Raw genomic sequence first — 14,162 nt, forward strand, 5'->3', positions numbered from 1 at the left:
CGGATCAGGTACTTTGCTTTGGGCTTTCCTCGTAACTGGAATTGCCGGACTCCCTCCACGTTCTGGGAGAGCACCAGTTTTCCATCTCGCCCTCACCTGCACCTGCACGGCATCCAGACACGTGTGGACAAACAGAGTGACCCTCTGGTGAGAAGACACCGGAGCAAAGCGCAGGAACTTACTGCCCTTCCTCTTGATGAAAACATCCGCTACTTTGCCGTCTTTCAGCTCCACTGTTTTCTGACGAGCCTCCTCTTTAGTGCGGGCGAATGTTCCGACATACGCCGTGCTCGTGTTGGTGGCAGAATTCACAGCAAACACGTCAAAGTAGTACTGCGTGTCCGGCTTCAGGTCTGACACTGTGAAAATGTTTTTGTTGCCAATGCACAACTTTTGGATGTCTGACGCTTTGGGCTTGATCGTGTACGAGCGTGAAATCTTGTTACTCATGAGGCCTCTGTCTTTGTTAAAACCGTTGTCCGAGGGGACGAAGCCGAAGTGCGCAAAGTCAAACGGGCTGAAGTCTCGGCCAGGTTTTGGAGCCAGCATGAAGGCGTCGTCGGTGCTCATCTTAGCTTCAGCTGCACACATGCTCTTAAAGTTGTGCTCCTTGTTGATGACAACACAGTACTGGACCGGTTGACCCATCAGAGAGCCCGTCGGGGTCGGCTTCCAGGCCAGCGTGACCGTAGTGCGTCCCAGTGCGGTTACATCCACCCCGAGGGTCGTAGGGCAGCTCTGGGTAGGGCTGGTCGGACTCTGGAGTGGTGGTGGCGTACACCTTGAAGTTGCTGTCCTTCTCTGTGGACAGAAGTTCCAGCTGGTAGAGGCCGGAGGGCGTGCTGGTGGCAACGTAAGACTCGACGTCGTTCCCCTTGTAGGTGAAGAGCTCCGTCCCCTCGTCTACGGTCACCTGTTGCTTCTGCTGGTCCAGAGGTTCAGGAACTCCTGGCAGACAAAAACATTGACACTGTATCAAAAATCATCCTGTGACAGTTTTGACTTCTGCAATCCTTTCCTGATATTCATTATTTGTTTTAATCAAGAATAACTTTAAAAGACAGTTAAATGTTTGACAGGACATGTTTTATTAAAGATAGGTTAGGTCATTTCCTCCAGATACACTTTTTAAGATGTTGGTCTAAATAGTTTTTAGGTCCTGACAGTAATTAATAACTCAGGTGCTCTGAAAAAAGAAGCAAAAAAAAAACCTGTGATCTGTAGCAGCACACGTTTGACCAATGTCTGCACTCGGTGCACGTTTTATAAGCCAATCACAGCCTCTCTACTCCGTGCATACACGAGCCCAAACTCAAAGCATGAGCTGAAATCAACTTCTGGACCAGTGGCGCTAGTGTATGTAAGTGAGGGGGGGCGTGGCTTTAGAGGGAGCATAGAGGGGAGGGGTCGGGTGAAGACGGAGAGGATGCTACTTTCAGAATCATGCTAGTATGTGTAAATGACCAACCCAGAAAGCAAATTTAAAGTAAATTAGACCAAAAAGATGTGGAACACTGCAACCAAAATTCAGACACACAGTAAAAGATCAGACAAAGATCACAGCTGTTAATTTAGAGGAAGTATTTGATTAAAAATATTTGATTATATATCGATGAAAAATAAATGGAGCATGCTTTGAGATGTTGTATGTACTGTCGGGCTGTCAGCATTGACTAGTTAATGTGACGAGCCTCTACAGAGTCTCCCTGGAGTCACAGTGATGCTTAGCTAGTTAAGTCTAATTTATGGGTAGAATTAGTATCATTGTGTTTGACCTCTCATTTCTAAAACTCTGTTTCCCACTATTTAATGTAGTGTTCATTTGCATGCTGATTTATGCAGGTATGGATATGAACATGTGAGTTTGGATCCCGTTTACGTAAATACATCATAGATTATTTTCTTACTTGATTGTTTATCTATATGTTTTGTTTCTATGTGGGTAAAGCCTAGTTCAACTAAAAAAAGTGAAGATTGTGTCAAAAGGTAACAGGATATGTATCAATAAAAAAAAAGGTTTAATGTGTTGATGCAGTGAGGTCGTGAGGCTCTGCGAGCATCACACACGATTAGCCTCTCATATGGCAGCCATGTTTTTACTCCATACAAACATCTCCAAAGATCACAGAGCAGCATTCACTGCGTTTTCCGGAGGAACCCGTGCCACAAAGGCGAGCCTTGTAGCTTCTACATGAGCGAGACAGTCCAAGCATAATATTATGTTTGTCAACCAGAGTGTGCTCGGCGGCTGTACGAAAAGTTAACGATCAAAGATCTACTCCCACGGCAGACATTTAACAGAAGAGAGCTGCAAAGACAGGAAGTAGTTCAGCCTGGATCATTTCCTAAAGTCAGAGGTGATGGGGTCAGGGGTCAGGGCCAAGTCATATTCTCCTGCTTTAACTTGGAGACTTTTCTTTCAAGGCAATTTCTGCATATTCGTTACTAACCAAAACCTACAGTAAGAATTATCTAACAGTTATGAAACGCTGAAATTAGTGCCGACGCCTCTTTATGACCTCGTCAAGGAAAATAACACTGTTTAAACACGAAGACGACAAGTTTACCAAAATAATAAGAGATATGGTTTTGTCCACATCATCGTTAAAATCGGCACAAATAACATGTGAAGAATATTTTTTATTTGAATTTTTGAGTATCTGTACTTTGCTTTTTTTCCCAAATATTTTGACTTTTTAGGTCGATAGTTTAACCAAAAAAAGTTTATCTCTTTACATGTTTTATAAAGCACTGGTTCGAATACACTAAAGGGAATCATATTTGATTTTTTTACTCTGCAACTGTGTCCACTTCTTTCCAACTTTAAATATGTTTTCATCCCAAATTTATGAGACAAAAGCACAAAGATCAGATAAGTTATTGGCTTGTGTATTCATTTTCCAGCAGAAAAAAAACAGATGACAGAACGCCACTCAAAGTCACTGAAGGGTTGAAAGGTGATGCCAGTGACATGTTCACAAGTAAACGAACCATTTTTCAATTTTTGCTTCGCAATGCTTCACCCACAGTGGAAAAAATGTCGAAAGACAACTTCAAATTCAACTGCAGGGATGACTTGTACTGTGGATTGCGATATCCGTGACAGGCACAGCTTTTTGCAAAATGGATGCATTTTAACTCTACTTTTTTTTTTTCTACTGTCTTTTAGTCAATTCAAATAAGCATTTGATTTTGCATCTATGCCCACTGCCTTCCCAACATCACGACAGTTGTAAACCAACATTTAGGACTTGGGTTGGGAGCTGTCCGTACAAGTCCCAATACAGACCAAGCATAACCAGTATGAATGGTCTGGTTGATTCGTTGTGACATGGAAGAACCAATATAATCAATTCTGACATCAAAGTAATCTCCATTGTTTTCTGTACATTGTTTTGTTTTTAAGAGATTTGATATAGAAATGTTTTAAATAGAATATCAAGCTTCAGTTAACCTTAAACGGAAGCAGCCTGTGAAATGAATAACTGGACACTCCTTACTCTGAGCACTTTGAGAAACCTTGTATTTCTGAAACTCAACCAAGAAGATGAAACATTCTTCTTTCACCATGCAGGGCCTTGAGTAAAGAATGTGTGCACTTCTGACATCTCTATCTTCAACATCCTCGTGTGTTATTAGAGCTGATGGAAGAACAGACACACGTGCAGGTGCACATGTGTTGGTATTCAAATATACGCTCACATCACACATGTATGATCTAACCCAGTGCTTTGTTCCCCTGTGCCCAGAGGATTTCCTTCAGGTGGAGAAAGTTGAGATTGGAAAAAAAAAAGATATAAAGGAGAGGAGGAAGGAAGGAAGACGGACAGACAGGCTGCAGGATCTACCTTGAAAAGAAGTCGACTTAACTAAAGGGCTATAATGGCTTTGATTCAGGAGGGTGACTAGAGAGGAACCCTCCTCTGAAATTATAGACGTCCGCCTGGGTCGAGTCAGACATCATAAGTGGTCAGACTAGACACTACGACTGTGACTTAATTAAAACCCGCTAAAAACACAAAGCCTAACATCACTGCGTCGGTTAATTGTGTGTGGGGGATAGTGAGTGATATTTCCACAGAACTTGTCATTAACCTCCTTTAATTCAGCCTGCAGGGTGTCTACAGTATTATACCTGATCCCTCTCCGCTGGCCTCCTCTGGCAGCTCCTGCAGGGTGAGTTTCCACTCCAGAGGAGCGTCGCAAGGTGTCATGGTCACAGACAGGGGTGTGTTGTCTTCCTCCACCACAAAATAATACCTGCATGTGGAAATAATAGGTCTTAGGAGCTGATATTGACATGACACACTGGCGTTTTTCAAAATATTATGTTGGCTAAATGAATGAGCAGTTTGGGACAAACAGTGATATCATTGCTCTCTCTCTCTCTCTCTCTCTCTCTCTCTGAGATCTCAGTTTCACAAACACGACTTTCTCATCTATTATTTACTTCTGCACCAACCTAATGGATCACGTTTCAGATCAACATCTTCTGTTTCCTCTCTGTTTACAGTAAGTGATCCTCTGCTGTCAGCACATGGTGGATTTGGTGTCTTTTTTTTCATGCTCATGCTTTAACAGCATGTTGACAGTTTTAATCACCAGGATTGTGCAGCTTATTCAGACACTGTTTGTCTTACCTCTTGGGTGTGTCTCTAAACAGGTAGCCACTGATCTCCGCTCCGTCCGGGATGACAGAGGAGTCGTGGAACAGCGTCTTGTCCCTGATCTGCATCTGGAAGAGGCCTTCGTCTCTTGTTGGCAGTTTTTGAGTCAAGGCTCCAAGTCCCATCACCAACAGCAGCAGCAGCACACTCCAACGTTTACACTGCCTCATTCTGAACACAACAAACAGGAAACAGAGGCACAGAGTTTTATCTTAGAGTTACTTTAGATTTAGGAGGAAAGGTTTGATATTAGTGAGACACAATTTGTTTTCTACAGGACAGCTAGAACTGAAACGTCTCTCATCAGTAGGCTACCGTTTAGTTCAGTTCAATTCAAAAAACTTTATTTGTCCCCGGGGTCAATTCAAATGTATAAAACAGGAAACATCCAGCAACTGATTTTCTTTATAAGCTTTAAAACAACCAGACTGGTTTGTTTAGAGGTTAAAAAAAAAAAAAAAATTGACAAAAGGAATAATCACTAACATCAGGCAAGAAACAGTACATCATGTAACTCTTACTTAAACTACATCTCCTCCATTTAATATTGGTTTTTTGTATGACTTAAACAATCAAGGTTTAACTTGATAAACAGTAAATCTTAGAAGTCTTGTTAAGCACATTTGTCAGGTTTTAACGGAGCCAAATTAGCTGCTAACTAAGCTAGCCTAGGCTAAGCTTAATGAAGCTAACCAGCTCCTGTCTTGGAGATGTGAGTGTGCCCAACCTTTCCTATCTACTGTAACTCTCAGAGTGAACGAAGGCAAGAGTGACTCTGAAAACGTCACCTTTGAAATCAAACATAATATGACACTAACACACAACCCGGCTAATCTTTTTAACCTCAGAAAGAGTAAGCTAGCAAGCTTTAAACCCAAGGTTCCAGTCTTTATGCTAAGCTAAGATTATTGACAATATGAAAGAGCAGCTCATCTCAAAGCCGAATATAAACAATGAGTGTGTTTAAATGGACTTGTGTATGGAGGTTTTGATCAGGTTTTATAAGTATCCCATGTTTGTCTTCATGTCCTGATTTCAGTAACCAGGATACGCCCGATTTTGAAAAACCTGATTGTGCTACCTGGTGAACTCTGACAGAAAACTTGATACCGTGGCATGTATACGCCTCACCCCAGCTTTTTGGCATCTGTCGACTACCTGAGAAGGCACGGCTTCAGCCAAGTGACAAATAAGCAAAAACACTCATGGCAGCTGCAAAAAAAGAGCTTCATCTGATGCTCTCAATACTGGGAATGAGGTGGATACCCCATATCTGCGACGCCATGTTGTCATTAATAAACCACAATTATTCTCAGATTGCAAAATTTGCAAGATTTGTAAAATGTTGCAAAAATTAAACATCACAGCCTGCACACATAACATGTGGTAATCAGTTTCATTGTGTGACTGTCAACAACATACCCTGAATATGATCAAAACCAGGATTGAGCTCAACAAAGGCCCATATACTCAAGTCCATGTAAACAACAGCAATGCTAATCAAACTAAATTATAATAGACGATAAATGAGTAACTCCTGGGCCGATCTTTTTAGGTTTTCCAGACTTCAGGTTAGCTTTTACAGCCCTTTTTTCATTCATGATGCTAAGCTAAGCTAAGCTAATCAACTTCTGGTTTTTAGAGCAATATAAAACATATAGACGTGAAAGTGGTATCAAACTCTTTCCACAGAGGTCTGCTCTTTAATTACACTGAAAATTGAAATAACTTTCCTTTTCATAAGGCAACACGTTTCTCCTTTTTCCTTGCACTAATATTTAGATATGTAGTAATAACTAAGTAAAGAACTACTGTACTTCTCTAAACGTCTTCACCTAATGCACATTATCAATCATTATTGATGGAAATCTGTCCAAAATGTCTCTTTTTTTTGCCATTGCTTTTTCCCCTTCCTTTCATTCTGGCTTAAAACACAAACAGCTCTTAATGGGAGTTCTCCTTGGCAACACTGAGCTTTGGCAACAAACATCTCACTGTTTTAATGGGTTTTTTCCCCCCACTACATATTTTACGTTATGTATAAATGTGTTTTCTTTCCCTCTTTTCCTTTTGGATTTAACCTCAATTAACATTTATAATTAAAACAGGCTACACCACAGATACCACCTTCGACTAAATCACTGAGTGAGAGAGACAAAAAAAAAGTAAAAGAGTGAATAAGTACTCGGGGCGACACAGAGAGGGTGGGAGGACGGGGATTAGATTTAAACAGACGTGTGAAGGGAAAGCATAGCTAGAAACTGCAGGGAACCGCACTATTTCACAAAACGCTTACCATTAAAATCTCCAAATCCATGTCGTTTCAGTTTTACTGCTGCGAATATAAAAATGTTTAGCCGTGCAGTCCACGGATGGAGCTGAGCCCTGGGACGAGGTGCAGCTGACCGTGGCTGAGAGCCTCTCACGTATCCCCTGTCTATTGATTTTGCCCCATTGATTCTAGCTGATGGGAACGCCAAATCCCCGGTGATTTAATCAGTGTAATGATGGCAGATTAGCCAGATACTTTACTGCCATTTACTGCAAGCGAGATGTGTCCTTTTAATGACCCCTTTCTCCCTCTCCCTTTCTCTAACCTTCACCCCGTGTCTCTTTCTCTTCATCGCTGTTTTTCTTCAACAATTAATCTCTTTCTCTTTCACACTCGTACACAAACACTGCAGCCTTTTAACTTCTGTCCCTCTTCACTCAATCACAGATAAGCAAAACCAGAGAAATCAGGCCATAACATCGTTATATTTCTGCTTTATTGTTCTTTCTGGAAACCCAAGAAAAATAAATTTGTCCAAACCAAAGAAAGCTTTTTTTTTGGTAAGCAATAACTCAAATAAATAAAAAAGAAAAATCAACTTCAGGCTGAATGTCTAAAGGGAATTAGTTGTTCGACAAGGTCAGAACTTCATAGATTACTAAAGAGTCAGCTTTGTTTTGGTTTGAGAGACTGTAGTGTCAAAGTGCAACGTCTACTGGAAATCAACTCTTTAAGGGTCTTGCATACATGATCGCAGCAACGTTTTATAAAACAAATTCTATTAAAGTTATGATAAACTCTCCTTGTATCTGGTTTTATTTATTTGGCCACCCAAAAGTCAAAATGCAGATACACTGAAGTTTATACCCATCCTTTGACAGCCTTGGGTAGTAACTAACATTCACAAATGTTCAATGTTTACAAAGGCTGTCTGCACCTTGGCTTCAGGGATTTCATGCAGGCCAAGTTTAGCTTAAAAATAAAGCACTTATGTGCCACAGAGTCATCATTGAAGCCCCTGTAGGGAGTTTTTAACCCGTCATGGAACAGATTGATATTTTGTGATAGTTCTACATGCCTTGCAAAAGAAAGTGATAACTTATTTTTGATGTCTGTAACTGTGAATGGGCATAAGGTGAATTGATCAACTGAATGTCACAGAGACGAGCCTTTGTTTACGCTTCAGTGGTAAATATTCACAACCAGCAAAACGTAAAACAAGCAAAGTCAGACTTTTTGAGTAAAGGACACTGACACATGTAAAGAACAGGGTCAGGAACTAGCTAATACTGCTTCTTTCAAAGGGTTTGTTGGGACTGACACAAACCTAAAGTTCCTCATGGGAGCGTAAAAGTTCACGTTAACTTCTTCTGATAAATGGTTTATATTTGGCCTCCCTGCCCAATTTCATAATTTCATTTCAATTTTCAGCTGCGGGAAATTAATGATGATGACACGACAGGGTCGACGTATAGCATTGCATGAATATCTGTAAGAACTAATGGGGTGCCTCTAATACTATATGAATGCTATCTGCTCACAATTAGACATAACTCAACCTATTGAAACTCTACTCTGATTGTTGTGCTGATGTCAAATGTCAAATGTTTTTGGCCACGCCCACAAAGACAAATGGTCAAAACTGCTAAAGGGACTGGTTTTCCAAAAGTAGTGACATTTTCTTTCCAGTCAGATTTAAGCAAATGTAACAAGAAACCTAAAAGGAAAAAATTAAAATGTGCATTTTAACAATTCAAAGCCAAACTTTAAAGAGAGGAGGGGGGGGGGAACCTTTGACAGCTCTTGCCGGTGTCTCTGTCTGTTCGGTTGTCTGAGCCCCGGCCTCCCGCTGCTCTGCCAAACTTCAGAGAGCAGAAGGAAAGCCGCCTAAGTGGTACTTTGAGGTTTTGACTAACACAGAGAGGGAGATCCTTATCGCCTCGACTTGTCCCACTCCACTTCAGAAGCGTGTCAGTCAGAACAAAGACATGTCTATTAATACCCAAGACAGCGCTGAGGTGGTATGTACAAAGCTGCTCTGAGCTGTCTTTCACACAATGCGCACTGAGGGACAAGTCTCCGGGCCCTGCTGCGTCCACCACACTGATGTCATCACACATAATGTCTGCTATCACTCATACAGTCGGGGTTTTATCACCACTGTCATTAGCACATTTGATGTGTGCTCCTCACATGTGACACCGCTGATTTAAACCCTATGACTGAACCCTCCACTTCTCCCACATGCAGCAAACCACTCAGCCTCCACTGACAGTATATACTGCCGGGAGATGACATCTGAATTTTAGAGCAGTTGTGTTGGGTCGTTGCGGTTGCATGGAACAGCGTAGAGTCAACATGGTCACACAGACTCTGCTCTGGATCGGCTCTTACATGCTCCGCTCTCATGCCACAGAGTTCCCTCACCAAAATAACACATCAAAAACACTGCATCTGGAACAAATAAACCCCCACGTTTAATTAGAACGGGGGAAGAATGTATGATCGCAATTTGAGAACGGATAATTTTAAGGCAAGGTCAGCCGCAATCGTGTCAACTTTGTTTTGCTGTTGCTTTTTATCTGTTATTTATAAATCTAAAGGTTTTTGTTTCACTTTTTATGTCATTCGCTGAGGATTTTCTGGGTGGAAAACATTCTGTATATCGGAATTGGCAGGCTGTGGAATCTGTGTAATAGGATTAAAGGACAAATGCAGCCTGCACCAGTAGAGGAAATGGTGGTGATCATTTTTTTCCCATGAGTCTTTGACACATGAATAGTCTGAATCCTGAAGAGAAAGAAGCAGAAAATAACCATGCAGAAGATCTCCGCTCCTTTGTGATCTGAATGAGCGCCATAACAGCTTTGACCCCGCTCTAATTTGGGGTCATTTCAAGCAAATCATTTGCAAAGCCAAACAAAATGTTCACACTGGGATTTACATCCCCCAGATGTACTCAGTGTTTTCACTAACATCAATCATGTGCAGGATTAAAATCATTCTCAAGTCTACTCATGATTAAAGCAGAATGAAAATACCAGACACATGCAAAGACTGAGCCGTACGATCAACTCTGCACAGACATTTTAGCTGTATTTTACACCAGCAGAATCACAGACAGGAAGAGAACGGACATAGCGACCGGGACCGATGCACATTACTTTTTCATCTACTTTATTTTAAGCTTTGAATTTGATGTCTGGAGCCAGAAGTGTCTTTCGACGAGACGGGGGAGCTGAAGAGGTTGAAGGAGTTTGTAAATGTGAAGAAAACTAAAATATAAAGTCCATGACTGTGGCTGTGTCTTTAACTGGTGAGCTAGATTCAAGAGTGATTTGTTTAGACTAAAGAAGCTTTAACAGACGCTGACTGCTCGCTCACCCACATCTCCACCGGAAGAGCCGCAGTGTTGGATGAACTAAATGCAGCTTGCTTTCTTAAATAATCACCGCCCCCTCTGTAAAAGCCTGCAACAATCCTAAATCTCATGCACGAGCCGCCACGAATAAATTGATAAATGACAAAAACACAGACGGATTCTTGCTTATTAGCGCAATGTTGATGAATAATTCTTGATTTTCTCTGCATAGCAATTCAGATAGTTGTCTTATAGTTACATAAAGATGTAAAAAAAAAAAAAAAAGCTGCTAAAACACAAGCATTGTGAAGGTGGCTCCTTACAGTTCCCAACTGTACACCCAAGAATAAAAGCCTTTAATTACACGAAAAACAAAAGGTTTATTTCTGCTGTCAGGATTGGATTTTTTTTTTTTAACATTGGGCTCTATGGAGATCAACTCGCATTTGGAGTCAGCATCAAGTGGACACTGAGGGAACTGCATTTTTTTTGTCACTTAAGGATTGGCTTTGTGTCCCAGCTCCATGGGGTTGCTGCTTGGTGTTTGCAGCAGAAATAAAACATACATCGAGACCCGACTGCCCCTGACCTCCCCTTTTCTCCCCTTACTTTATTTAACCTCTCTCTCTCTCTCTCTCTCTCTCTCTCTCTCTCTCTCTCACTCTCTCTCTCTCCTCTCTCTCCTCTCTCCTCTCTCTCTGCTCTCTCTCTCTCTCTCTCTCCTTCCCTCCTCCAGCTCCTTGTCAAGACGGATAAGCCTCCTGCCTGCTGCCACATGGAGCTCATTAACAGAACGGGAGGGAATAAAAGACAGTTTAATTTCAACGCAAATAAAGACACATTTCGGATTCCACCCAACAAGACGCCTGGCAGGTCCTGAAGCCTCCGTGTGTGTTTTCTTTAAAGAAACTGTGAAGGCAGATTTATGTTGGGTCCTTGGTAGCGAGCTCCATCACTGCTGTCACTTCAGGGCCAGTGTGGAGATTGGACTGAGAGGGCTACATGAAAGTGGGTAGGGTGGCCCAGAGCCAAGGATGGAGCCACACAGGACCCGGACCTGTTCTATAGAACGGCCAAACCCAGGAAAAAAAGCAGGTCTGGTGCTCTTGGACAGTTAAACAGCTCATTAATGAGTTGGTAGAGACTGTGGTGAAGGAACCTGTCCAAGTATGGAGATTTTTTTTATCTAGTGTGTGCATCCAAACCATGAAATTCCTCTGCTGCAGAGTTTAAATCATCACTTCGGGCCGTCTCCTCGCCATCCACAACATCACTCACAGTTTGAGTTTCTGAATCATCACAACCACCAACGCTGGCACAATAGCATGATGAAAAAGGAGAGCCCAGTTTCCTTCCCCTCTCTCACCACTCCTCCCCTCCCTGCAGCCTCTTTATAGCCCATCTCTGGAGCTTGCATTTAGCGCTGCATCCTGGAATGTCTCTGTGGGGAGGTCAGGTCGCAGGGCCGCTTTCTGCGTAAAAAGCATTCAGATAGAATTGAGGGGTGGGGGCTCTGACTGATGTGCTGGTATTGTGGCTTTAAAGGCTGATTAAAGATTAGAAGGGGAAAATGCCCCCATGGGAAAGCCATCCACCCACTGCCCATCATCCAGGGTACACACAAATGCACGCACGCACGCACGGGCCTGCATGGATGCATCGTGGGAACTGACTCCATCATGCACCGTTATGTTGTGCTTGAAGGGAGAGCCTGTTCAGCAGCGAGTGTGAGCCGCTCTGCCTCCTGCTTGTGTCCATCTGAGGAGCACAATGAGGGGCTTTGCCTAATGAATGCGCCCGGGGAGCAGGGAGGAGAGGTGTGGATATGATGAATAATTTAACAAAGAGGGAAGTGCAAAACTTAACGTCCTTAAACTTCCACCAGTGACTCCTCTGTGGCTGTCTGACAAAAGGCAGCGCAGTGCAGACAGTATATACACCACAGCCTGTCACTTCTCTGGACGCACACGGCCGCGGCAACACTGGCGGAATTCTTTCAGCCACAGAGTTTTCATATGCAAATCACGGTTTAGTTACGGTATGCGACGCAGACCTTCCCATTTTAAGACTTTTTTTGTTCATGATTCATTCTCCTGAGAAAGTAAAAGGAGGCAGTGTGGTGGCTTCACCCAGCTACTAAATACAGTTATTCAAATCCCCACTCCGGGTATGTCTCTCATTAAACCGGGAGGAAAACACGGCTCTATACCCTCACAGGGGCCAGAGGAGAAAAAAAAAAACAACATGAGCTGGTGTCATTAATCTGCATTTAATTATTTAAACCTTAACATCAGAGGCGGCGTTGGCAAATCCAATATATCACAACTTCATTTATGTAAAAAAAAAAAAAAAAAAAACTTCTCACATGCGTCTCGGCTCTTACAGGTGCGTAAAAGCACATAAGAGTGACGGAACTAAAAACATGTATCATCATTAATACATCCAAACTGCGCACTATTTCATTTTACGCACGGGTGGAGATTGTTGCGCACAAGCCGTCACATACACTGATTGATAAATCCCCGTATTGGGTGCTGTGTCACCCCTGGGAGCATGGGAACTCTTTTTCAGGCACAAAAGCAGGACGATTGTCCAAAGTTATTCACCATATTCTTCAGCTGCAGCAGCACCGCTCCATGTGCTCAGATATAAATCCCCAACCCCAAATAACATGAGATTAAAAGAAACGTGCGAGTTCGGACTTGACTGAAATGTGTTTGAAACTTTTTTTTAGCTTCCCGGAGTTGTAAACCGCAAAACCATCCCCTCTCTCCCTCTATCTCTCTCGCTCACTGGCAGCCTATTCAAAGGCACCACTTTACCCTGGGAGTCCGGCTCTGAATGTATATGGAGCTTTTACGCACATTTGAAAGATAACAGCCAGAGAAAAGTTATAAGAAAGGAAGTATTTTTATGATCTAGGAATTTCCTAGAAGTTCTTGATAGGGACAAAAGATCATGAGAAAAATACTTGAAATTAAACTTACCTTACAGAGTCCAAAGCGGTGAAGTTATCTGAAGTATGGCGCTCTTAAAACCCCTCTGATATCACCAAGATTTCTGTGAAGTGCCCTACAAGTAAAGCGATTAAAAAGGAAAAAAAACGCAAACACACGTTGTCCTTCTGCAGTGTCCAGTAGTTCCTTCAGTTTTCTCTCCGATTGTTGCTGCTGCATCAATCGCATTAGGCGACCGCTCTGGTGCGTGTTCGCAGTTTTCTTGCGGATTTAACTGGTCTCCAGTGGGCAGGAGTGTGTGTGTGAGAGTGTGTATGAGTGAGTGAGAGGGGATCCTGAGTGCTGGCAGTGCGTCCCTCCCCTGCCGCGCTGCTGCTATTGAAACCTCCTCTGGATTGGAGGCAAAAAAAAAAAAAAAAAACTGGTGCGAACTTCTTCCCTCTGCGCGCTCTGTAGGAAGAGTCTGAGACACAGAACCAGCCCACTTCTTCTACATATCACAAAAACACACACACACACACACACACACACACACACAGGGAGCGCACTGATCCACTTTGGCTCTAAAACTTTGAAGACATACTTCTTTAGAGCTGACCTGGCTTCCAGAATTCTTCACATCTTCTTTCACAGTCTAAATACGAGATTTTAAACTATATTTCTGTGGGCATGTTGATCTATGTGTTGCTGTTAAAACAAAATGCTGTGAGCATACGTCTGCAGACAGTGGGGTTCCCCCTCCCGCCTTCTATTTCCGAACCGTTTACTCTGATGCTCCCTGCAAATTATTACTTTGGGCAGTAGCGCCTTGTGAAAGTCACGCAACCCTCAGGGCGATACAGCAGGCAAGTTTTGTCACGGGCCTGATACCTGTGTGTACAAAACACAATGAAAACACACCTCTT

General features: G+C 42.6%; 1 protein-coding gene across 1 annotated transcript; it reads right to left on the reverse strand.

The window, feature by feature from the left end:
• Positions 1-2: 2 nt before the first annotated feature.
• ndnf (neuron-derived neurotrophic factor) lies at positions 3-13,781 on the reverse strand (the record flags this gene model as incomplete). The annotated part of the gene is given in 6 exon segments (XM_079351130.1): positions 3-89; positions 91-717; positions 719-948; positions 4,136-4,260; positions 4,641-4,838; positions 13,288-13,781. Coding segments are annotated over 5 exon segments (1,266 nt in total), but the record flags the coding sequence as incomplete, so codon positions are not given.
• Positions 13,782-14,162: the final 381 nt, after the last annotated feature.

This window comes from Symphodus melops, assembly GCF_947650265.1.
Source record: "Symphodus melops genome assembly, chromosome: 8".
NCBI lineage: Eukaryota > Metazoa > Chordata > Actinopteri > Labriformes > Labridae > Symphodus > Symphodus melops.